The following is a 27,478-nucleotide window of genomic DNA, read 5'->3' on the forward strand; positions in this document are numbered from 1 at the left end:
CAAACAGGGCAGTATCAGGACAGGACATGAACTAACATGGCCATAATGAAAGCCATGCCCCAAAGACTACATTTCTCAACCAATGGGATGATGACTGACTCAGCAAGTCATATACTTAACCTTGCTGGTGTTGCCGTGGTAACCCAGTGCACCTGGCACCCAGATGTGGGTGATGTGCTCCTCAATACCCGAGTACTGTGTAATTTAACCCACTGTTCACAACAAGAGGCTATGATGCATGCTTATTTTGAAGCACCGCTGAAAGTGTGGCTTGCATCTGAGTAAACAAAGATAGGATTGCACTCTTTATTAAATACGTAAAAATATGCCTAGCAATCCATGTAATAGGTGATCCTGGTCATCCTTAGATGTGAGAACCACTGAAATAAACTTTGTAGCCTACACTTACACAGTAACTTACTATTTACTCAGTTACTTAAATGCAGAGAACATAGTAAATTTTGATTTTCCGCATATGTAACAGGGTCAAATATAGATTTGTTATTATTTCTTTGTCCTGAAATGGTATTATCTGAAACACAACTTTGGCTTTAAGATGGTTAAACCTGTTTTTTTAAATGAAAAGTATGCACTGAAAACTAGCTCTAAGGATGGCTCACATCACAGTGTGACAAAATGCCTCTGAGTGTCAAAAGCGCAGAGCTGCTTCATAATCTCTGCCACTCATTCTTTGCAAAATGCAATTCTGTACACATAGACTGCTTGTCATAACAATGGGCGCATCGCCAATATTTTTAGAAATATTCTACTTGTCATTCCTTCACTATGTTCATATTATCCTTTAAAAAAATAAAACTGTGTGCACAGGATGTGAGCTCACTGGAGCTCCTGTACTGCTCCTTGGCTTTCAGGGTCAACCTCCCTTTCAGTGCTGCTTTCAAATGAAGAATCAGTCTTTGCAGGTACAAAAACCAAAGCCCAAGGACTTTTACCTGTAAAGAATTGCCTTGAGGAAGGAGAGCATAATAAGGATTAAAAGCAGTGCTTCTTAAAGGCACTGACTGAAAGGCAACAACTGCAGTATAAACGGAGAAACCTGTGTAATCTTGCTGTTCTGTCCCTTTAACATGCTGTATCTTCACATTCTTTGTTTAGTAAAAAAGCGTTTGGAAGGGAACAGTGATGAAATGTCAAGGGCCAACAGTTTCACAGAAGACATGGACCTCATCTCTGAAGAGGCACCTTTGCCCGTGTCTGATGTGTCACAGTAAGTGCAATAATTATGAGTGTTTCTTAGAAACACATGACATTTGCAGATGTTACAAAACTTCCTGGAACACTTCCTCGTGCACCTGTAGTGCCTTGCAACTTGATGTTTGTGATAGAATTGGCATAATAACTTGTTGATCAACGGAGGTGTTTTCTGCAGGATGGATGTTAACTCTAACTGTTATTTGAAGAAGGTTTATATAGCAGTGTCTTTTGGGCAAAGGATTCAGTACGCTCCCTTTTGGTCTGTATGACCTATTTTATTTTGTTTTTGTATAATATGTTGAGCTATTATGGTGGATTTGTATCATTTTTTTTAAAAAAAATGTAACTGTTATAGCATGCTGATTGAGATGTTAGCATTTTTGTGAATAAGATTCCATGTAAGGAGCTGGCATTAATATTTAAAACTCTGGGACCTCCACACCTCCAATACTACCTTTCACCTTGTGTGCCTCGTGGCCTATTTAGACTTTTTTCTGGAGCCCCGTTTTGTGTACTTTCACTGTATTGTCAGCATAGCTTTAGTGAGAAGTGGAGCATCTTTACAACAATCCTGGGGCAATGGAATCCTCCCCCAGAGGAGGGTTAATAAATTACATCTTTACAGAGTTGGAGTGCATGCAGCTTTCATGAAATGGAAGTTGCCCTTTGAAAAAGGCTTTTCATGCTTTTAATATTCATTGTCAAAAATTTGGTTGTGGTGCCTAAGTACTCTTCAGAGAAATTGATTGAGAAATTAAAATTTAGAGACACTTAGATATTCTGCCAGAAATTTAAACCTCAAGATCAAAATTTCAGAGAGTCAGTGAATGGTATAGTGGCAAAACTTGCTGAAGTCCTACATCTATATGATGGAAGACAAAGACAATAATACTTTGAGACGCTTTGGACTCCACTTATTTTATATATGGATCAGAAATTCAATACAGACATTTTTATATAAAGGCTTTTTCATTGCTACCATAATATATGCATGAGTTATTGTTATAATGATTATATATATATGTATTTTAAAAATTTTATTTTCTTTCATAAAATTTATATACCACTTGATTGTTAAATGACTTCAAAGTGGTCTACAAAAAGAATAAAACAATGAAATTATCAATAAAAACATTCAAAAATATTCAAAACCAGCAATAAGCTAAAAACCAGATTAAAACACATGGCAATATTATGTTCTTGGCAAGCACCACAATGAACACAGTGAAGGCACCTGCTTGATGTCAATAGGCAGGGAGTTCCAAAGTGTAAGTGCTGCCACATTAAAAGATTTCTTCCTTACAGATGCAGAATTAGGGTTACATACTGTAGCACCTGAAATGGTGCCAAGACCTCACAAAGCAACATGTAGAAAAAGAGTGATGCAAGATATACAGTATTAGGCACATGAGATAGGTGAAGCATTACTATGAGCCAGCTTTTCTAAATCACACAAGTCTGACCGCTCTTAAGGAAAGCACCAGGGAACAGAGATGTTTTCAAAGCAGCATTGAATCCCTGCACTGAAGGAACCAGGTGTAAATCAGTCATGTGGATCAAGTAAATTGTTGCTGTAAGTTTTGTACCTAAGCATGTAAATTACTACATTTTATCTGATATATGGTAAATATTTTTATTTTGTATGTTTATAGTTTAAATACTTTACTAATGCTAAGTCACAGTGAACTATTTCTCATCACGTATTTTAAAGTGCTGGCCTCTTTGCTGTACTAAAACATGGCATGGAAAAGTTTGGAAGTAAGGTTTTATTCAATCTTAAGAGTACAAGCAGAATTGTCATTTTGTGAGCTTGTCAAAATGCATATGCTTACTTTCATATATCATTCTATTGAGATTGGTGCTGATATATAAGTAGCAGCAACAAAAAATCCTGTGGTGCCTTAAACACCAACAGATGCATTATGTCATAAGTAAGAGGGGACAACCTAGCAGTTCGAAAGCATGTCAAAGTGCAAGTAGATAAATAGGTACCACTACAGTGGGAAGATTCTGTGTGCTGCTCTGGTTCGCCAGAAGTGGCTTTGTTATGCTGGTCACATGACCCGGAAGCTGTACGCCAGCTCCCTCGGCCAATAATGTGAGATGAGTGCCGCAACCCCAAAGTCACCCGTGACTGGACCTAATGGTCAGGGGTCCCTTTACCTTTAAGAGGGGACATGATAGAGGTGTATTAAATTAGGGTGCATAAAATAATAATGCTAGGATTTGGGCATATGCAGTGAAGCTGAATAATGGAAGAGTCAGGATTGACAAAAATAGTTATTAAAACAGTGCATAGTTTTGTTATAGATTTGTTCCAACAAGAGGCAGTGGTAGCTATGAACTTGGATGGCTTTGAAAAAGGATTAGAAATATTCACGGATCAGTGGTCCCTAACCACAGCAGTTATGTTACACTTCTGTTGTTAGAGACGGTATGCCTCTGAATACCACTTCCTTGGAATTGCAGGTGGGGGTGTGTGTGTTTGCACTCCTGCTCTGTTTGCGCACTGCCCACAGGCATCTGGTTTGCCTTTGTGAGAAGAGGAATCAAGCACAGCTCTTCCTGTATTCTTAAGCGTCTAAGGAAGTGGACTTCAGACTTATGTCACAACAAGCATGTTAGTCTTTAAGGTGCTACAAGACTCTTTGTTGTTTCTGCTGCAACAGACTAACATTGCCAAATATAGAACTCTTCATGCCGGTGGTGGGTAGAAAAAGAGGTCCCAGAACTCACCATGAACACACCTCCCTTGTTCACTTAGAATGGCAAGGGTGTTCACCTGAAGGTGCCAGAGCCGAGTTCCATTGGGTTCTGGCTGGAAAAAAAGCCCTGGGTAGAACCAAGTCCAGCAGTGGAACAACGGTTTCCTTTTTGTGGCATGCTGCATTATAGCCATGCAAAAGTCTCTCCTCCATACACAAATGCATACATGTGCATGTACACACCCACCTATCCTGGCAAATAAAAATAATTTCCACAGTTCAGGGACATTTCAGCCAGGCAAAAATACTTCAGGGGTCAGTAAGGGACATGGCTCAAGGAGGGGGCATAGTCTAGGTAAAGTATCGAGGGTCAGATACAGGGGCCTGAAGCTCCCAGGGCTGAGGATCCCAATCCCTGCAATAATCCCTATAATGACGTAGGTTTGACTGATTGAGACCAGCAGAATGTCAGCCACTGAGTTTTGCAGCTGAGTAAGGATTGAACCTGGGTCTGTTTATGGTGGTCCAGTTATTTACTGGAGTCAGATGTGCCCTCGTGTACCAAACCAAATCAAAATCAAAATTTTATTGCATTAGCCGGTTGGCCATAGCACCCCTCGTGTACCAGATATTTCTAATGGTACATCGGTTAGTAAAGTGAGTTTTGGCCTTTCTTTTATTTCTTTGAAGTGCTACTTGAAATAGCTGTTTTAACTGTGACTAATGTGCTTGTACTGCCAATTTTGCTTAACTTTTTATAACTAAACATATAGCACAGCCCATAACAAACCATTTCTTTCTTTAAAAGCAGATGTATAACCAGGTAAGCATGTCTTAATAATGTTTATTTAAACCTGCTTGTAGTGTGATAACAGCATGGTTGAGTTTTATGCTTGATACTGTACTTTTTGATCATGAATTGGGACTAGAGGATTCCACATCTGATAAAATCACAATTCCTGACCACTCCCCACTGCCGTTTTTAGAAGACCAGTACCTTCATGGGGAAAACTAACGAACCAACCAACACCTAATCTGATATCTGGAGGAACTGTGCTACACCTTCTTCTTCTTCTTCTTTGGCGATCACTCGTAGCTGAGTAAGATCGTCTTCCATAAACAGGATTTTAACAATGAGTCCGTAGGTGACTGTGGAGGCCAATTCTGGATCCACAAATCCTTCCACATTGGGGACATTGGTTTCCAGGTGGGAGTTGATCACAGTGTGAATTTGCCAAGCGTGCCTTCCTCTTGGCATGTTTCTCCCTTGCGTCCTGAAATCGAGTTTCTTCGTTGGTAAAGGCTGTTCTCCAACTGGACCGCTCGCAGGCCAGTGCTACACCATGCTGCCTGAGATTCTAGCCACCTTCATTTCCCTGGAATACCTGTACTGCTGCTTTAGTTCACAGTGTACCTGGTTACCTAAGTTTTTAAAAAGGAAAAGGATATTGCAGCAAAAACCCTCAGACCCACCTACATGCCTATGCTGGGTGCTAACCTGTTTCCTATTGTGCTACAGCCTTCATCATCTGTTGCTGTTTGCGTCTTTGGATACAGGGCCTGAGATCAGCCCTAACAGTGACTCTAAGATGCTATATGGAAAATATGTGGGTTTGGTTTCCTTTTTTTCCGTTACGTTATATTGGCAGGCATGAAACACACACAAAAAAACCTGCATTAGGGTGCATGGGCGTACCCAGCATGGGGCAGGGGGGCAGCTGCCCCCCTAGAAGCAAAAAATAAAAATAAATCGTCCTGCTTCACGGTGGCTGCAGCTGAGCTGCAGATGCATCGGGCTCCCGCAAGAGCCTGAAGTGGCTCAGCAAGGCACAGCGGTGTCGCTAGCCTTCTGGCTGCCCGGGGCGGCAAATCAGAAGACAGCCCGCCGGGGGGGGGTGTCCGCCGCGCGCATAAAGGCTAGCGACGCCGCTGGGAGGAAGGGACCCGCACGAAGGGAAAGGAGGAGCAATGGAGACAGGGAAGCAGCTTCCTCCTCCTCTCCGTTTCTCCCTCCCCCTCCTCGAGCTCCAGCGTGAGGGCAGCGCGGGAGCCGTGTTCCTAACCAGCCCAGCCCAGCCCTGGCGTTGGCAGCACCGCCACTTACTGCTCCTGCCGGCCGCGCCCCAACAGCGTACCCAACCCCACTGGCCCCGACTCCGAGGGCTGCACATGGGCCGCTCCTGGCAGCTGCAACCATAGCCCATGGCGGCGCGGCGCCTCAGCAGCTCCCGGGTTGGCGCGCCCTCAGAGTGCGGAGCAGATGCCGCCACCGCTTCTGCTTGGGCTACAGCGGCAGCAGAAGCTGCGGAAAGGGGAGGGGGCTTCGCAGCAGGAGGCGGAGAAGGTGGAGGGGCTCTAAGCCGCAGAGCCAGGCCTTGCCCCCGGAGAGGGATGGAGGGAAAGGAGGGTGGACCTCAGCTCGCGCCCCCGCCGGGTCTGTGGGAAGCGGAGGCAACTAGAGCGCACAGCTTCCTGGTTGCTCAGCCAGCCCTCCCTCTCTCCCTCCCTCCTCCTCCTACTCAGGCGGGGCAGCCCTCGGTGGAGGTGGTGAGGGGGCGCCAGGCTGCCCCACACAAAGTGGAGCCCGGGGCCCCACCCCCCGCCGCACACGCACACTCTTCCCTGGGGCGGCGCCCAGGATGAAACTTGGGCTCTGTAGCCCCGCCCACATTCCCACTTTGTGGCCCCTCCCCTCCCGTGCCTTGGCCCCGCCCCTGGATGACCATGGCTCCCCCCCCCAGTTTTGATCCTGGGTACGCCCCTGTTAGGGTGTATGTTTATTCAGTCTACTCAATAATAAATGTAGTTTTATTTAACCATAAGTGTGGTGAAACAGAATTGAAATGAAAGTCACTTGAATCATAGTGCAGTATGCCATCTTTTTATTAGATGTGTCACTATGGAAAAGGTTTAAATGTGTTTCCTGGATGTATTGCATGAGGTAGTTTTTAAAGAAATAATAATAGGAAAATGTATAAGCAAGAGAAGAGATGCAGCTGAAATTAAAGCGACACAGCAGAGTTCCTTTGCTTTATGGCAACAAAAACAGGGGCCTATTGCCTATTAAAAATTACACTTGTTGGCCTACTGACACACATGACACACTTGACACACATGATCTCCTCTGGTGGGATGGAAGCACCTCTTTCCTCCCTACAAAGTGGAGTTGGGTGGCTCCTTGGAATGGAAGTGACTCCGGAGTAGGGAGACTTGGAAGTTGGTGACTCTTCCCCAGCGCGCAGAGAGGAGGAAGATGGATCTCATCTCTTCTTCCTCCCAAGAACCCACCCGCCCCCCTGCAGTTGCCCTGGCAACCTTCTAAATCCCCAGTCTCTGTTCACAAGTGGGGCAAGGATTTCTCTGGTATTGTTAATGCTCCTCAATTGTTCTTTTGATAACCTTAGCTCAGCCAGGTTGTTTTGTATAAGCTAGCCCAGGAATTCCTTTGCAGCTTGCATTCTCCTTTCATATCACAAATTATTAAAATGCTAGCATTATTAATTTCTAGAGCTTACCCTAAATCCAGGGGCATCTTAGCCATAGAAGCTACTGGCGCAGGGCGCCACGGCGGCAAGTTCTGGAGGGTGCTGTAGGGCGCCTCCGCCGTGCCGTGCCGTGCCCTGAGCCTCCTCTCTACTGGAGGAGCTGCCTCAAGCCCCGCCGGCAGCGCCGCCCTCGCCCACCTCTTCTCGGGCTGTGGTTGCCGTTGCGGGGAAGCCAGCCGTGAGGCTTCTGTCGGCCCGGCAGCCAGGGCTCCCTGGACGGCAGCACCGTGCAGCTGCTTCTGCCAAGCAGGCGGAGGTGGAGGTGGAGCACAGCTGGCAGCGTCCCCGCCCGTTGGGCCGCCCCTCTGGCTGCCCGCCGCGCCTGGCCCTTCCTGGCGGAGTGCGAGTCCGGCATCGCCATTGGCGGTCCTGCCCACGGCGGGCAAGAAGCAGAGGGCGCGCCATGGCGGCATGGGGGGAGCGAGGTGGGCTGCAGAGGGGCCCGAGGGAGAGGTGCTGACCGCCCGGAGGGAAACATGGGGGTGGGGGGGCGCCTGAGGGATCCCTGCACCATGGCGCCAGATAACCTTAAGACGCCCCTGTCTCTAACAATACTTTCCATTTCTTCATCAGTCACGGTGTTGTTGTTGTTGTTTAGTCGTTTAGTCGTGTCCGACTCTTCGTGAACCCATGGACCACAGCACGCCAGGCACTCCTGTCCCGCACCGCCTCCCGCAGTTTGGTCAAACTCATGTTCGTAGCTTCGAGAACACTGTCCAACCATCTTGTCCTCTGTCGTCCCCTTCTCCTAGTGCCCTCAATCTTTCCCAACATCAGGGTCTTTTCCAAGGATTCTTCTCTTCTCATGAGGTGGCCAAAGTATTCGAGCCTCAGCTTCACGATCTGTCCTTCCAGTGAGCACTCAGGGCTGATTTCCTTAAGAATGGATAGGTTTGATCTTCTTGCAGTCCATGGGACTCTCAAGAGTCTCCTCCAGCACCATAATTCAAAAGCATCAATTCTTCGGCGATCAGCCTTCTTTATGGTCCAGCTCTCACTTCCATACATCACTACTGGGAAAACCATAGCTTTAACTATACGGACCTTTGTCAGCAAGGTGATGTCTCTGCTTTTTAAGATGCTGTCTAGGTTTGTCATTGCTTTTCTCCCAAGAAGCAGGCGTCTTTTAATTTCGTGACTGCTGTCACCATCTGCAGTGATCAAGGAGCCCAAGAAAGTAAAATCTCTCACTGCCTCCATTTCTTCCCCTTCTATTTGCCAGGAGGTGATGGGACCAGTGGCCATGATCTTGGTTTTTTTGATGTTGAGCTTCAGACCATATTTTGCGCTCTCCTCTTTCACCCTCATTAAAAGGTTCTTTAATTCCTCCTCGCTTTCTGCCATCAAGGTTGTGTCATCTGCATATCTGATGTTGTTGATATTTCTTCCGGCAATCTTAATTCCGGTTTGGGATTCATAGAATCATAGAATCATAGAGTTGGAAGAGACCACAAGGGCCATCCAGTCCAACCCCCTGCCAAGCAGGAAACACCATCAAAGCATTCCTGACAGATGGCTGTCAAGCCTCTGCTTAAAGACCTCCAAAGAACATAGCTGCCAAGTTATCCCTTTTTTACAGGGATTTTCCCTTATGCTGAATAGGCTTCCTCGCAAGAAAAGGGAAAACTTGGCAGCTATGCCAAAGAAGGAGACTCCACCACACTCCTTGGCAGCAAATTCCACTGCCGAACAGCTCTTACTGTCAGGAAGTTCTTCCTAATGTTTAGGTGGAATTTTCTTTCTTGTAGTTTGAATCCATTGCTCCGTGTCCGCTTCTCTGGAGCAGCAGAAAACAACCTTTCTCCCTCCTCTATATGACATCCTTTTATATATTTGAACATGGTTATCATATCACCCCTTAACCTTCTCTTCTCCAGGCTAAACATACCCAGCTCCCTAAGCCGTTCCTCATAAGGCATCGTTTCCAGGCCTTTGACCATTTTGGTTGCCCTCTTCTGGACACGTTCCAGCTTGTCAGTATCCTTCTTGAACTGTGGTGCCCAGAACTGGACACAGTACTCCAGGTGAGGTCTGACCAGAGCAGAATACAGTGGTACTATTACTTCCCTTGATCTAGATGCTATACTCCTATTGATGCAGCCCAGAATTGCATTGGCTTTTTTAGCTGCTGCATCACACTGCTGACTCATGTCAAGTTTGTGGTCTACCAAGACTCCTAGATCCTTTTCACATGTACTGCTCTCAAGCCAGGTGTCTCCCATCCTGTATTTGTGCCTTTCATTTTTTTTGCCCAAGTGTAGTACTTTACATTTCTCCTTGTTAAAATTCATCTTGTTTGCTTTGGCCCAGTTGTCTAATCTGTTAAGGTCATTCTGAAGTGTGATCCTGTCCTCTGGGGTGTTAGCCACCCCTCCCAATTTGGTGATTCATCTAGTCCAGCCTTTTGCATGATGAATTCTGCATATAAGTTAATTAAGCAGGGTGACAATATACAGCCTTGTCGTACTCCTTTCCCAATTTTGAACCAGTCAGTTGTTCCATATCCAGTTCTAACTGTAGCTTCTTGTCCCACATAGAGATTTCTCAGGAGACAGATGAGGTGATCAGGCACTCCCATTTCTTTAAGAACTTGCCAAAGTTTGCTGTGGTCGACACAGTCAAAGGCTTTTGCATAGTCAATGTTAGGGATGCACTACAGACCTGCGACTTTAATTTTGGCATGTGAAAAGAGCAAGCCAGCCCTGAATGAGAAGCACTAGTGGGTTAGCAGGGTTTTTCACTAGGGAACTAGATGAACACTAGCCAAAGGGTCAACGTTTTGAATGCAATACTAAGATGCATTATTAAGCCACATCTTCTGCCTCCAAGTTAATCAGGGAGGGTTTTCCACCTGAAGGAGAAGATCGGAATAATAGGAATAGGAATAATTTATTGGCCAAGTACCAAGGATACTTGGAATTTTGCTTTCACTACATTGCAATGTAAAAACGTACCTCATACAAACACTATTCCGCTCACAATACAATACAGCAGTACAGCAAAGGAGCCCCACTCCACAACTGGCCTCCCCTTCCACTACCCAACTACGAGTTTAACAGTTTGATGGCACAAGAGAAAAAACTGCTCCTGTGCCTCGATGATCATTGAAGAGAATTTGCAGATATCTCTTAAACAGGGAATAGAGCACACTAAGTCTAGGATTCAAAATCCCAAAGAAGATTTCTCCTTTTTGAATAATACATATCTACTTTTTGGATAAATATCTTGAACTGTTTTGTGCAGACACATCCACAAAAATGTAACTTTGGCACCTTCCTAACTATTATACACATCTGTTGACAAAAGCATGGTGGATTTTGCTAGAAGACAACTTTTGGACATTAGAGGGCACTCTGTCATAGTAAAATGGTGGAAAGCATTTCAGCTTTCAACACATGCTTTAACTGATAAAGCACCTTTGGTGTGCATGCATTTTGAGACGAAGACATTGAATGTGGTCGCTAATTTCATACTTGGTAGCTGCACTTGGGTGTATCATGCTCTTCAGAAGCACGAGTGTATGTTTATATACAGAATCCATATGTACATTGTGCATTGCTTGCCAATGTTTGAATAGAAATAAGCATTCAGTATTCTCCCATGGAAGCTGTGACAGTTACAAAGCAACCTGTAGTTTAGGGTTTAGGGTTTGTCCAGGAGACCTTGTTGCCATTCCTTGGTTCAGTTTCTCTCTTTATTTAAAACAAAACAAAAAGGAAGGAAGCATGTTTTCTGGCTTGTGATCTGGATATGACAATCAGGGCAGTGGTGGGCTTTGGGGCCTCAAATCTCAGCAGCACCCTGTGCAATACCAAAATTTGGTGCCCCTGCTTCTCACCTTCCATTCTACATCATAGTTGTGGTGCCCCCAAGGTACCCCGAAGGATCCACGTCCAGTGCTCCAGGAAATTAGAGGTGAGTTCATAATGTCATCACTCAGACTAGGGGCAGATTTGGCAATTTTTTTGTCATAGGTATGAGCTTTCGTTCAGAGAAACCAGTAGGAGAAACCAGTAGGAGAACACTTCAATCTTCCAGGACATTCTATACAAGACCTCAAAGTAGCTGTTTTATTACAGAAAATTTTCAGAAACAGACTGGAAAGAGGAGTTGCTGAATTGCAACTCATTACCAAGCTTAAACCCATGGAGAGACCTGGTCTGAATAGAGACATTGGAGTCTTATCTCATTATACATGAGAAAGCTATTTTTAGCATCTCACCCCTTGGTTTTTCCTGCAAGACCAATTGCACTCATTAACAGTCGTTAACAGTCATCAACAGATTTACCACTCCTATCAGCCAATCACCCATTCACACCACCCTTCTGAGTAATACCCCTCCCTACCATCTGACTATACATAGGGTCTGGTGACTTCTGTTTCAGTGTATCTGAAGAAGTGTGCATGCACACGAAAGCTCATACCAAAATAAAAACTTAGTTGGTCTCTAAGGTGCTACTGGAAGGATTTTTTTTTATTTTTTATTTGAAGCAGAACAACATAGAATCCTGGAGCTGGAAGGGACCCCAGGGGTCATCTTTCTAGTGCAACCCCCTCCAACATAGGAAACTCACCTAAAGCATCCATGACAGATTACCATCCAACTTCTGCTTAGAAGTCTCCAAGGAAGGAGAGCCCACAACCTCCCAAGGGAGATCCATCTTCCATGTATTATAAAAAGTAAACAACACTTATTTGACCCCTGACATAACCCCCCCTCTCTAGCATCCTCCTCCTCTGCCCAGTCCCTGACACCAACATATTTGTTGTTGTTGTTGTTGTTGTTGTTGTTGTTTAGTCGTTTAGTCATGTCCGACTCTTTGTGACCCCATGGACCAGAGCAAGCCAGGCATTCCTGTCTTCCACTGCCTCCTGCAGTTTGGTCAGACTCATGTTCATGGCTTCGAGAACACTATCCAACCATCTTGTCCTCTGTTGTCCACTTCTCCTTGTGGACCCTAACATTACGGTCTTTTAGAATCATAGAGTTGGAAGAGACCACAAGGGCCATCCAGTCCAACCCCCTGCCAAGCAGGAAACACCACCAAAGCATTCTTGACATATGGCTGTCAAGCCTCTGCTTAAAGACCTCAGAAGAAGGACACTCCACCACACTTCTTGGCAGCAAATTCCACTGTCGAACAGCTCTTTGAACATGGCTATCATATCACCCCTTAGTTTGAATCCATTCTCCGTGTCTGCTTCTCTGGAGCAGCAGAAAACAACCTTTCTCCCTCCTCTATATGACACCCTTTTATATATTTGAGCATGGCTATCATATCACCCCTTAACCTTCTCTTCTCCAGGCTAAACATACCCAGTTCCCTAAGCTGTTCCTCATAAGGCATCATTTCCTTTGACCATTTTGGTTGCCCTCCTCTGGACACGTTCCAGCTTGTCGGTATCCTTCTTGAACTGTGGTGTCCAGAACTGGACACAGTACTCCAGGTGAGGTCTGACCAGAGCAGCATACAGTGGTACTACTACATCCCTTGATCTAGATGCTATACTCCTATTGATGCAGCCCAGAATTGCATTGGCCTTTTTAGCTGCTGCATCACACTGTTGACTCATGTCAAGTTTGTGGTCTACCAAGACTCCTAGATCCTTTTTCACATGTACTGCTCTCAAGCTATGTGTCTACCATCCTGTATTTGTGCCTTTCATTTTTTTGCCCAAGTGTAGTACTTTACATTTCTCCTTGTTAAAATTCATCTTGTTTGCTTTGGCCCAGTTGTCTAATCTGTTAAGGTCATTCTGAAGTGTGATCCTGTCCTCTGGGGTGTTAGCCACCCCTCCCAATTTGGTGTCATCTGCAAACTTGCTCAGGATGCCCTCAATCCAAGTCATTGATAAAGATGTTGAATAAGACTGGGCCCAAGACAGAACCCTGTGGCACCCCACTAGTCACGTCTCTCCAGGATGAGGAGGAGCCATTGATGAGCACCCTTTGGGTTCGGTCAGTCAGCCAGTTACAAATCCACTGAATGGTAGCATTCTCTAGCCCGCATTTTACCAGCTTCTTTACAAGAATATCATGGGGCGCCTTGCTGAAATCAAGATAGGCTACATCCACAGCGTTCCAGGGAGTCTTCTCTTCTCATGAGGTGGCCAAAGTATTGGAGCCTCAGCTTCAGGATCTGTCCTTCCAGTGACCACTCAGGGCTGATTTCCTTCAGAATGGATAGGTTTGATCTTCTTGCCGTCCATGGGACTCTCAAGAGTCTCCTCCAGCACCATAATTCAAAAGCATCATTTCTTCGGCGATCAGCCTTCTTTATGGTCCAGCTCTCACTTCCATACATCACTACTGGGAAATCCATACCTTTAACTATACAGACCTTTGTCGGCAAGGTGATGTCTCTGCTTTTTTAAGATGCTGTCTAGGTTTGTCATTGCTTCAGACCATATTTTGCGCTCTCCTCTTTCACCCTCATTATTCACCAACATATAATAAAACATAATTAAACATTTTTTTAAAAAAACTTCCCTATGCAGTGCTGCCTTCAGACGGCTCTGGGGTTGGATAACTCTGTACCCTTCAACATTTCTCTGGTGAAAAGAGGGGTGTCCTAAGGAATAGCACGGCCTTCCGGGATCAAATCAGAAACTGGGACAACTTCTGTAAATCCAGGACTTTCCCTGGAATATAGGGATACTTGGAGGGCCTGCAAAAGGCACACAGGGAGTTCTGTATATATGGGAGAAGTTTAAAAAGGAAATATTTTTGACCTGGTGCAAAAAGATCTTGTCATCTGGAGGAGCCCTGGCTGCCTAGGTAAAACACTACAGCTCCCTACACCTTTACCTGGGAGTAAGGCCCACTGAACTCGGTGCAGCTTTCTTCTGAGTAGACAGTTATTTAACTAGATACAAGTCAGCAGCACCAGAAGACCCTGCTCGGCTAGGAGCTGGGGTGGATTTCACCCCACACCTTGCAGAGCCAGGCTGACGCTGCTGGCAGGGCCTGAGCGCCTCGGCAACATCCGAAGGCCCCGATCTATTAGGTGCTGTGGATTGCATCCTGTGCCTTGCGGAATCAGGCTAACAACAACAACAATTTATTTATACCCCGGCCATCTGGCTGGGTTTCCCCAACCACTCTGGGTGGCTCCCAACAGAATATTAAAAACGCATTAAAACATCAGACATTAAGAACTTCCCTAAACAGGGCTGCCACCTGCCAACACTGGTGGGAGTTACAAGCAGTGGTCAAAGTGGGAGCCTCAGCAATCGCCCTCTCCAGTTGGAAACAAACCAGGATTGCTCCAAGAAAATACAGTGGCAAAAAGAAGCACCGCCCCCTTTATCTGCTTGTGATTGGCCAAGCAGATTGCCAGCCAATCAGGATTTTAATTTTTTAAATTTATTTTCACTTCCCTCTGTGGCCCCCCCTAGCCTCATGCTGTGCCCCCCCCATTTATGTGCCCCTCTTGGGATATCCTGGGGCCCCTAGGAGACCTAAAGGACAAGGAATTTATGGCCCAGGTGGCTGCTTGATTCTTGCACACACCACCCACCCTAATAGTCCATGCCCAAACTCCTAGCAGTATGAGAATGTATCTGTTAAACAATAATTATTTTAAGTCAAGGTGTCTCAGAATCATTCATTTCTTTTTCCCATGAAAAGTCCAAGATGGGTTCCCAAATTATTATTATTGATAAATGTCAACCAAATTTTTGTTTTAAAATAACTTTACCTCCATTAACCATTAGACCATATTGTAAAGGTAAAGGTAAAGGTAAAGGACCCCTGACAGTTAAGTCCAGCCGCAGACGACTCTGGGGTTGCGGCGCTCATCTCGCTTTACAGGCCAAGGGAGCCGGCGTTTGCCCGCATACAGTTTTTGCAGGTCATGTGGCCAGCATGACTAAGCTGCTTCTGGCGAACCAGAGCAGCGCACGGAAAGGCCGTTTACCTTCCCGCCAGAGTGGTACCTATTTATCTACTTGCACTTTGTGCTTTCAAACTGCTAGGTTGGCAGGAGCTGGGATGGAGCACCGGGAGCTCACCCCGTCGTGGGGCTTTGAACCGCCGACCATCTGATCAGCAAGCCCAAGAGGCTCAGTGGTTTAGACCACAGCACCACCCACGTCCCTGAGTGATAGTAAATCCTTTCGTCCATGTCCATTTTAAAATCTCTCCACTGTGATCATATATTGGGATAATATTCCATTTCCCCCTCCTATTATATATCAAAATCTTATTGGTGGTTCTGCTAGGATGTCTAAAACATTGCATAAGAATTAATGAGAACTGACAGTAATTTATTAATAGCAGTTAGAATTGCTTTTGCAAAAGAAGGATTTGGGACAATCTGGTATTATCACTGAAATGGGAAAAATAATGTTCTTAATGTTCAGAGGTATAATGTAGATATGAACTCTTGCAATTACTGGATAAAATCTATGTAATAATTAGAGCAATTATTAGAAAATTTTGACAACATCCCAATCCTTTCAATATTATAAATGTTTCATGCTATGTATTTCATACATTATCTGTAACTTACAAATATTCTTAGGGTGCCTCTGATTTGAGAAGTTAATCAATAATTAACTATACTGCTCTGCCATTTGTATGCAGAAATATTTATGCATAAATATCTTGGGAGTGTGTGTTTCATTTACACATTCAGGATTTTGCTATCTGAAGTAGGGTAAAAATATTGCATTTTCCAGATTGCTTTGGCTAGCAACTGTGGGTGCAGTATGCTCTAATTCTTTGTTGCTTCATAATTTTTCCAAAATCGCTATAAACATTAGATTAAAATGTAAGTTTTCAAGGGCCCCTTCCCCTTCATAACTAAGCAGTATGTTTAGAGATGTTATCACTGTTCCCTCTTTTACCCCTCTTTTCCTTCCTTCTCTTTTCTTTTCTTTAACCCCCCCCCCCTTTAATTGCTTAGCTGTTTGTTTGTATTGCTAAGGCAATTTATCTCTGGTCTCTAAGTCAAAATGAATGTATCAAACCATTACAGTAAAAAAAGCTTAGTGCATGGCCACTCAAGCCTATAGCCAGTTATTGCAAGCTATAGTGTATCCTGTGCCTTTCATTCTCTGTGACTGTTTAACTTTGCAGTGTGCTGCAAGGGCATTTTTCAAAAGTTACTGATACTTATCTCATCCTGGTTTACTTTAGCAGGGGTGCATACAGCCAGATAGTAGTGAGAGTAGATCATTGTGATGGCGTCTACTTTGTCTGCTCTCAGCAATATATGCGCTGTCAGCAATATATGCGCTCTTCGCTTCCCTGAATGGTTGGAAATTTCAGGGAAGTGCCTTTTTAAAGGATGAGTTTCCTCCTGGGAAGAAGGCACTGGAGACTTGTGTGTTTGTAATCAATTATTTACAGATGTAAGCCTTGAGCATAGTGGAGTACTCAGTGGAAATCTGTAATGCATCGGAGTAACAGTCATGTAGCTGTCAAACCCCTTCCCCCAACACCCAAGACCGCTTCTTCTCAGAAGTCTCTTCTGCCAGGCTGTATTCATACTGTTCCTTTCCAGTATCCAACATATTGCTTCTTTCAAGTATCTAGCAGACACTGAGATAAATATGTAGGTACTTCAGTAGCTAATAGATACCGGCCGCTAATGTTCATTTAAGCAGTCATCCTTTAATGAGTGTTAAAGTATTATATTTAGCTACTATGAACTGTACAAAAACTTAAGGGGTGCTCATGTTGCTGGGCAAGTTAATCTATTATATCTCACCACAGTTGGGAAAGTTTAGTTTTCTATTATTTGTCTAAATGAAAATTACTTTCTCATGTCTCTTCATCAGGACTTTCCATACATGCTGTTCCCCACTCATTGTCTGAAGTGGTACAGTGAGGAAAATACCTAAAAGAAAGGATAGGCTGTCAAAGGGGCTTTTTCTTATGCAGGCATTTGCCATCTAGACAACAACGCTGTGTGGCCCACACCATTTACAGCTTTATTGCTCTCAGGTTTTGCTGTTTCCTACTACTTTCCTCACAAGTGCAGAGGAGACGGGGCATTTGAAAAACCACTCACCATGATCAACTTATTGTGGCTTTTTATCACATTAGAATCAGAGAAACTTTCACCCAATGTGGGTCTTGAACTCATGATCCTGAGATTAAGAGTCTCATGCTCTACCAACTGAGCTACCCCTCCAGTAGTTGATTTGCAGGAGGTTTGTGGTGCTGAACTGCAAAGACTCCAGGCAGTTGTAGTTTTTCTCCTATCGAACCCATTCCCTGGGCCTGTTTGTGGCTTCCAGGAAGAGCATGCACTGTTTTTTTAAGAAAATGCTGCAACAACCTTGCTTTATACATTTACCGGGAAGCTTACCTTGTTTTATATATCTGTGTTCATGTTGAAGAAATCAATTAGTATAAAATGTGTTAAGTCATGGATAGGTAGTTATCTAGACTGGAAATGAATAAAGCTGTCATTCTGAGCAGGAACTTTAAGTCTTAATTTAATGCTAGACCACCCATGACATGTTTACTCATCACTCATGGGTTTGTTGCAGTGAAGTCAGGAGGAAAGTTTTAAATTTATATGTACAGCTTTGATTTTTCTTGTGTACAGTAGATAACAAATGTTGAGAGCATTAATATACACAGTGAACTCTAGACTTAGGTAAAGAAAGTAATCAAGCAAAATAGCAGCTTTTCTTCTGGAGTACATGCTTAAAAAAAAAAAGACCACAGCAAAAATTACCTCTACATAAGCAAACTATGGCAAGTTCTTAAAGAAATGGCAGTGCCTGATCACCTCATTTGTCTCCTGAGAAAGCTCTATGTGGGACAAGATGCAGGCATCCCCAAACTGCGGCCCTCCAGATGTTTTGGTCTACAACTCCCATGATCCCTAGCTAACAGGACCAGTGGTCAGGGAAGATGGGAATTGTAGTCCAAAACATCTGGAGGGCCGAAGTTTGGGGATGCCTGGACAAGAAGCTACAGTTAGAACTGGATATGGAACAACTGATTGGTTCAAAATTGGGAAAGGAGTACGACAAGGCTGTATATTGTCTCCTTGCTTATTTAACTTATATGCAGAATTCATCATGCGAAAGGCTGGACTGGATGAATCGCAAGTCAGAATTAAGATTGCCGGAAGATATATAAACAACCTCAGATATGCAGATGACACAACCTTCTGAAGCTCAATATCAAAAAAACCAAGATCATGGCCACTGGTCCCATCACCTCCTGGCAAATAGAAGGGGAAGAAATTGAGACAGTGAGAGATTTTACTTTCTTGGGTTTCATGATCACTGCAGATGGTGACAGCAGTCACGAAATTAAAAGACGCCTGCTTCTTGGGAGGAAAGCAATGACAAACCTAGACAGCATCTTAAAAAGCAGAGACATCACCTTGCCAACAAAGGTCCCTATAGTTAAAGCTATGGTTTTCCCAGTAGTGATGTATGGAAGTGAGAGCTGGACCACAAAGAAGGATGATCGCTGAAGAATTGATGCTTTTTAATTATGGTGCTGGAGGAGACACTTGAGAGTCCCATGGACTGCAAGAAGATCAAACCTATCCATTCTTAAGGAAATCAGCCTCGAGTGCTCACTGGAAAGACAGATCGTGAAGCTGAGGCTCCAATACTTTGGTCACCTCATGAGAACAGAAGACTCCCTGGAAAAGACCCTGATGTTGGGAAAGACTGAGGGCACTAGGAGAAGGGGACGACAGAGGACGGGATGGTTGGACAGTGTTCTCGAAGCTACGAACATGAGTCTGACCAAACTGCGGGAGGCAGTGCAAGACAGGAGTGCCTGGCGTGCTCTGGTCCATGGGGTCACAAAGAGTCAGACACGACTAAATGACTAAACAAAAAGGTTGAAACCCATTGTTGTGCTGCTACGGGAACTGACTTTTTCAGAATAAATGCATACATGCCTAAACAGTGGGTATCTCTCAAGATTAGAAAGCATGTGACAAAAGAGGCAACACATAGACCAATGAATGATAAAGGCATAAATACATAAATTCACAAATTCATAAAGCCTAACAACAAAGCATGGTGCAAAACCACAATGTATTATTTAGAATAAGATTATAAACAAAGTGAGTACTTTAGTCTCTTAATAGTGACTGAAATAATGTTCATCTGGCAATGCAGTCTTTGAAATGCCTGTCAATGCACGTCGATACACGTGAATCGTAAGGACAGTGACCCGGATAATAGCACTGTTTCGACTTAATCTTCCTCAGCGTTAACTACAAAATAATAATAATGTATTTGATTCAGTGCCCATGTACTTTATTTTACATTGGTTCAACCACACATGCGGTTGGCATACGGATAGGCGAACATCGTTCCCATATCCGGAATGCAGTTCTGGAAGCACCCTTTGTTGATTATTTTTTATCTAAAAACCATTCAGATACGGATTTACTTTTTACATGTTGTGGATTAACCGGAGAGTTGTAAATACCAGGTGTGATTATGTTAAACAATTAAGGCAGAAGGAATCTCAATTTATTTTTATGTTTAAGATGTTTAAGGGTTAAATTCTGAGTTGGATCTTAATTGTTTTATTTAACCACTAGCTGACCCGGCCACGTGTTGCTGTGGTTCTTTCCTGTGATCCCCCCCCCACACTGTCCCGATCCATGACGTATCCTGCCCCTCCTCCCTCCACCCCGGCTCATCCCTGTGTTTCGGTAGGATACCCTTCCCTTTGTTGTCCCTGGGGAATGTTGCCCCCTCCCCCATGTATCTCCATACCTTTTTTTTATAATTATTTATTAAATTTTCCAAAATAAACACATTTAAAACATTATACAAGACAAACAAACACATAAACAAACATTCAAAAATACAAACATCCCAAAAAAACATGCTCCGCCGAGCTTGACTTCCCTCCCTCCCCTCAAAAGGTTTTCTAATCAGTTCTTATCTCGCAGTTCCTTTGTATCTAATCTTTAGGGTCAATTCGTAGGATTTATTTCACGCCTGCAAGTGTCTTTAAACCTTTACAGTTCATTTCCATATAGTCCACAAATTTACTCCAATCCCTTAGAAACCTTGTCTCCCTCTGGTTTCGAATCCTGCTAGTCAGTCTCGCTAATTCTGCATATTCAATCATCTTTGTCTGCCAGTCTCCAATTGTCGGTAAGTCCTGGGTTTTCCATTTTTGGGCTAATAATGTCCTCGCCGCGGTTGTCGCATATAAGAAAAGGGTACTATCCTCCCTAGTTATCTCTTGGCCTATCAGTCCTAACAGAAAGGCCTCTGGTCTTTTGGGAAAAGTATATTTAAATATCTTTTTCAGTTCGTTATATATCATTTCCCAATATCCTTTAACCTTTTCACATTTCCACCACATATGATAAAAGTCCCCTTCCTTTTCATTACATTTCCAGCACATTCTGTTACTCATTCTATACATTTTCGCTAATTTCACTGGAGTTAAGTGCCATCTATACATCATCTTCCAAACATTCTCTTTCAAAGCAGTACATGCTGTAAATTTTATTGTTTGGTTCCATAATTTCAACCACGCATCATATTCAATATTATGCCCAAAATCCTTAGCCCATTTTATCATTACCTCTTTCGTCAACTCATCTTTAGTATACCACTCTACCAGCAAGTTATACATTTTGGACAACAATTTCACTCTGCCCCCTAGCAACTCTGTTTGAAATTTGGACCTTCTCTCCTCAAAACCAATTTTTTTATCTTGCACAAATACATCATTAATTTGATGATATTGCAACCAACTCGTCAAATATACTTTCACCTCTTCATACGGTTTCAGTTTCCAACCTTGTTCCGATTGTCTTAGAAAATTTTCATATGTTGGTCTCTCACCTTCCATATTCACTTTTTTCTCTATGATCACTTCCATTGGTGAGATCCACCATGGCGTCTTGGTCTCTAACAAGGCTTTATTTCTTTCCCATACTTCAAATAACGATCTTCTTATAACATGGTTCGTAAATCCTTTATGGGTTTTTTTCTTATCATACCATAGATATGAATGCCAACCTGCTCTGTTGTCAAATCCCTCCAAGTCCAACAAGTCCGTATTTTCCAATGTTATCCATTCTTTTATCCAACAGAGACATGACGCTTCAAAGTATAATTTCAAGTCTGGCATGGAGAATCTGCCTCTTTCGGTCTTGTCTACCAATATTTTATATTTTATTCTTGGTTTCTTCCCCTGCCAGACAAATCTTTGTAAATCTTTTTGCCATTCCTTGAATTGTCTTGTCCCCTTTATAATAGGTATTGTTTGAAACAAGAATAACATTTTGGGCAATACGTTCATCTTTACAGCTGCAATTCTACCAAGGAATGACAACTTCCTCCTATTCCATATCGTTAAATCTTTCTTTATTTCTTTCCATACCAATTCATAATTATCATTAAACAAATTTATATTTTTGGTTGTCATCCATATTCCAAGGTATTGTACCTTTTTTACGATCGCAATACCATATCTTTGCTGCAAATCTTCCTTCTCTTCTTTACCAAAATTTTTTATCATCATTTTCGTCTTTTGTTTATTCATTTTAAATCCTGCCAATTGTCCAAATTCTTCAATCACTTCTATCACTTCAGCAACACTTTCTTTGGGGTTCTCTAAAGTTACAACTACATCATCTGCAAATGCTTTCAGTTTGAATTCTTTCGCACCTAATTTAATTCCTTTGATGGATTGTTTTTCTCTAATTCTGTTTAGTAGCACTTCCAAGACCGTAATGAACAATAACGGGGACAGCGGGCATCCCTGTCTGGTCCCCTTTGTGATTTCAAATTCATCTGTCAAAACATTATTTACTATCAATTTTGCTCTTTGTTCCGAATATATTGCTTCAATCCCATTCAGGAAACATCCCCCTACCTTCATCTTTTCCAGGTTCTTTTTCATAAAATGCCAAGATATATTATCAAAAGCTTTCTCTGCATCAATGAACATCAGCGCCGCAGGTTTATCTATCCTAACCTCCAAGAATTCTATCACGTCTATAATATGTCTAGATAGATAAACTTTATTTCGGCCATAGGCCCATAATGTACTGCAACCAAGAATAAAACAGTATAAAACCGACAAGTATAAAACCGACATACATAAAAACAATCAGACAAATTAAAACATAAAAGAATCAGAACAACCAGGCAAAATTAGTTCCTCATACAAGGAACATTGTACAACTTTTTAAAAACGTTTCAAGTAGTTTTATGGGGTTTTTAGCTATGGTTAAAACGTTAGTGCATTGCAGGCCATCCTTTTCCATTACTCAGCTCAGAAGGTTACTTGAATGATGTATCTTAGTGTCAGTAGTCGTAAAGTAAGTTATGCTGTTTTTTATAAGAGAGAACTGAAATCAGATATCTTGCTACAAGTAATGTTTTGGTCGTATCATCATCTTGCAGCAGGTATGTTAATTGGGTCTCCAGCGGTTTGTCCGTGATTTCCAGAATTAGAGGGTACAAGATTTTAGTCCGAGCGGGCGTATGCAGGGGGCAACAGAACAGTATGTGGTAGAGGGATTCTATTGTTCTGTTGTCACACGTGCATAAAACTGAGATTTGGCCTTTGGAAAACCTGTGCCCCAGGACATTGGATGGGAAAACATTAAATCTTGCTTTGGTGAAGGCGAATCTGTGGGCTGCGACAGAAAGAAAAGACAGGTACGATGGAATCTGATGCGTGGGCTGTATGCCTTGATTCAGCGGGGAACATGTTCCACCTCCCGTTATAATATTTTGATGGAAATCGTAGTTATCTAGTTTTTGAATTATAGTTCTTTTGGCTGAGGGAAGATCTAATTTCAATAGGTCCGATGGGAACAATCCGTAGGACATAATTTTGGAGTGGATTTTTTTTGCCCAGGGACTAACAAAGTCGTCTCTCCAAAGACATTGAATGAGATGGTGATTGGGCAATCTATGCCACAAGGACAGCCAATAGCAGAAAATATGCTTCCATAAGGAGTTTTCTAACGAGGGAATTTTAAGTTCAAGGCGAATAGCTGCATTGCTCACGCACTGGGGCAATTTCAAAAGGCGTCTCAGAAATTGGTTCTGAATTGTTTCTAGGGGCGCCAGATTTACTGATGCTCCCCATAACGGGGCAGCATAAGCCATTGTCGCCACCACTTTAGCTTTAAATACCTTTAAGGCAGATGGTACATGTAAAGCCCCTTCCGAAAAGAAGAAACGCAGTAATGCGTTCGAAAGGGCTTTGGCCTTGTTTTGGAGGTAAGCAATATGCGCTTTCCAGCCCATGTTGTGTTGAAAGTGCACTCCCAGGTATTGAAATTTTTGAACTTGTTCGATAGGTTTCCCATCCAACATCCATTTGTACAACTTCCGACTTCTGGAAAAAATAAGCACTTTCGATTTAGATTGATTTATGGTAAGGAGGTTAGATTTACAGTACAAAGCAAAAATCTTAAGTGCCCTCCTTAAACCGATTCTAGAGAACGAGAGTATCACAGCATCGTCAGCATACAGCAATAAGGGGCAGCGGTAATCCGCAAGGCGAGGAGCGTGGATAGCTAATTGTGACTCGGCTAGAGGTGTTCTCATGTCGCTTATAAATAGATTGAAAAGATAAGGGGCTAAAATGCACCCTTGTCGAACTCCTCTGTTGATGGGTACGGAGTTTGTGAGGACACCAGTAGGTGTTATTCTCACCCTGGCGGTCGTCCCATCGTGGAGTTGGGTTATTAGCCACAATAACCTTCTATCAATGCCCCAATGGGCCAATTTTCCCCATAATAGTTTTCTGGGTATGCTGTCGAACGCGGCCTTCAAATCTATGAAGGCAGCACAGAGTTGGCCCCGCTCAGAAGAAGAGTATTTCCGAGCTAAGTGGTATAAAATTACTGCATGGTCCGTGGTTGAACGGTGAGCTCTAAACCCAGCTTGTTCTGGGCCGATGAGATGGAGTCTATAATATGTCTTACAAGCTTATAGTCATTATTCAATAATGAAATTGGTCTGTAGTTTTTTACGTCTAAACCATCTGAACCTTGCTTCGGTATCAAAGTTATATAAGCTTCTTTCCATGTGTTTGGGGTCTTTCCTCCTTGAAGTATGTTATTCATTACTTCCACTAATACAGGGATCAACTGTCCATTCAGTACTTTATAATATTTTGCCGATAGTCCATCCGGTCCTGGCGCTTTTCCTTGCTTCATCTTCTTTATCGCATTCTGGATTTCTTGTGCAGTTATTGAGGCATTCAATATATTCTTCTCTTTTTCCATAATTTGCTTTAACTTATGTTTCTCCAAATATTCATTTATCTTTCTAGCATCTTCTTTTCCTTTACTATACAGGTTTTTATAATAATTTTGAAAGGCCCTTCTGATTTCTTTTGGGTCTTCAATTATTTCTTCCTGAACTTTAATTTTGTTTATTATATTTTGATTTTGTCTTTTCCTCAGTTGCCAGGCCAACCATTTCCCTGTTTTATTTGCCGATTCAAAATTCTTTTGTTTCATCTGCTTTATCTTCCACTCTATTTCCTGATTCACCAACATGGAGAATTGTGTTTGCAACATCTTTATATTATTCTTAATTTGCTGATCGTGCGGTTTGTCGATCAGCCTCTTCTCATTCTCCATGAGGTGTCTCAGAATTTCTTCTTTCTTCTTTTCTTTATTTTTCTTTAAATAACTGTTTTTTTGTATTAAATAGCCTCTCATTACTGCTTTACTTGCGTCCCAGACTATATCTATTCCAGTTTCTTTATGCAAATTCCAATGGAAATAATCCTTCAAGATTTCTTTTGCTTTTTCCACAGTTTCTTTATTTTCCAACACTTCTTCATTCATTCTCCATCTAAAGGAATTCTGTTCTTTCCCTCTCATCTCCAAGAATACTGGATTGTGGTCCGACAATGTCCGTGGCGTTATTTCACTTTTTGTTGTCCTGGGTACTAATTCTTTAGAAATCCACATATGATCAATTCTTCCCGAACTTTGGTTTGGTTCTGAAAAAAAGGTAAATTGTTTCGTCGTCGGGTGTTTCACTCTCCATACATCTACTAGCCCCAGATTTTCCGTAAGTTCAAAGAACGATTTAGGTAATTTTCCATCATGCTTCCTCTTTTTTGTTCTGTCCAATTCAGGTATCGCCACTCCATTAAAATCACCTAACAAGATAATCTTTTGATCCATGTATTCCATTAAATCTTCCTCCAACTTCTTAAAAAATTCTGCCTTGTTTTCATTCGGTGCGTAAATTCCAACCAAAAACATTTTTTCTCCATAAAATGTTATCTGTACAACGATCACTCTTCCCTCTTCGTCTCTCGAGATCAATTTCGGATCCAATTTCTCTTTCACATAAAAGACTACTCCTCTCTTTTTATTAGCAATTGAATTTATAAACTCTTTTCCTAATCCTTTATTGATTAAAATATGACTATGTTTCTTTGCTACATGAGTTTCTTGCAAACAAATCACATCCAGACTCCTTTTCTTCAAAATATGTTCAATCTTATTTCTTTTCTTCTTATCATTTAATCCATTTACATTCCATGACAACACCTTGAGTGCCATGTTCAAATTCTGTTACAAGATCTGATTTAGTCTTGGATGGGTATTTTATTACTATCTTTATCCTCTTCCTCCTCCTCCTCTGGTTTAGATTCTTCCCCCGATTCTCCTTCTTCTTTATCTTCTTCCTCTTCTTCTCTCTTTTTCTCTTTTTTCTTCTTTGGTCTAACGTCTTCTTCTTCTTCCTCCGTCTCTGCAGCCAAAATTGCTAAACTTGGTTCCAACGGCCCCAGGAACTTCTCATATTTCCTTAGAAATTTCCCGATGTCTAACATACTCGTCAATATATGTTTCTTCTCTTTGTAATAGAACTTTATTCCTTCGGGATACTCCCACTTATGTTGTACTCCGTTCTTCCTCAGTAGAGACACCATTGATTTATACGCGTCCCGTTTGCGAAGGAACCTTCCCGGTATTTCTTTAAAGACGATTATGGGTCTTCCTCCGATAATTAACTTGTTAGTAAAACTTAATTTCAAAATCTCATTCTTCATTTCCATTGAATTGAAGATCACCAAGCAATCTCCTGGTGCTTTTCTTGCTCTGGCTTTGGCCGATTTTACTCTAATCCTAAATGCAGTGACAATGGAGTTACTCACTTCTTCGTCTGTTTTCTCCATCCATTTCGCTAGTTCTGCGGTGATTTTTGCTTTAATATCTTCATCTTGTTCCTCTGGTATACCTCTTAATTTCAGATTTAATTGTTTTTGCTTCATTTCCATCATTGCCAAATTATCCAACATCTGTTCATGGGCCTTATCTAATTTATCAACTTTTTCTTTCACCTTATCCGATTGTTTCTTGACATCTCCAATTTCTTTCTGATTTTTCTTCACCGCTTCATCAGTTACTTTGGATCTCACTGTTAAATCCTTTATTTTTGTTGTGAGGTCCCCCACTGCCCCTTCCACCTTTTCAAATTTTTTATCTAGATTATCCTGTACTTCCCCTAACTTCTTTTCCATGCGTTTCTCATTTTGTCTTAATTCATCTTTAATTTTCTGCCATAAAACGTCCAGATCCTTGACTTCTTCTTGCTTTGATCCTCTTCTCTCTGATGGTGTTGCCGATCCTTTTTTCCCATCTTTAATCTCTTTTCCTGCCATTTTTCAAATTATATCTGAAATTATAATTTTATCCTCTAGGTGGCGCTCCTATTTCAAATATTACAAATTTAAAGAGATGTAATACCCCAATGTCCCCCAGGTGGAGCTCTAATACCAAAATTATAAATGCATGCAATACTGGGCTAACCCCCAGATGGCGCTCTAATACACTTCCAATATACTTTCCAAATAATCATGCAATAATTTTCTGCCCACCGGGTGGTGCCCCTCTTCTCCCCTCTCAGTACTTTTCCATCCACCACTCAAACAATGCAATACACAGATATAGTTTTGTCTATTGTTCTATTAGTTAGTTTCCCTTTCCCTTTCCTTTCCCGTCTTCAGCCACTCACTGGCCTAATCCACCACGGTACCTGTAAAAAAGAAGCCAAGT

The 27,478-nt window shown here is 42.5% G+C and overlaps 1 protein-coding gene across 1 annotated transcript in view; it reads left to right on the top strand.

The window, feature by feature from the left end:
* LOC118096523 (potassium voltage-gated channel subfamily KQT member 1-like) overlaps positions 1-27,478 on the top strand; it is a 263,693-nt gene that overhangs the window by 60,832 nt on the left and 175,383 nt on the right. Inside the window, exon 11 of the mRNA XM_088669430.1 lies at positions 1,117-1,228. Within this exon, the coding sequence (XP_088525556.1) occupies positions 1,117-1,228 (112 nt within the window). The remainder of the gene's footprint in view (positions 1-1,116; positions 1,229-27,478) is intronic.

Source organism: Zootoca vivipara, chromosome 5, assembly GCF_965207765.1.
Source record: "Zootoca vivipara chromosome 5, rZooViv2.hap1.1, whole genome shotgun sequence".
Taxonomy (NCBI): Eukaryota; Metazoa; Chordata; class Lepidosauria; order Squamata; family Lacertidae; genus Zootoca; species Zootoca vivipara.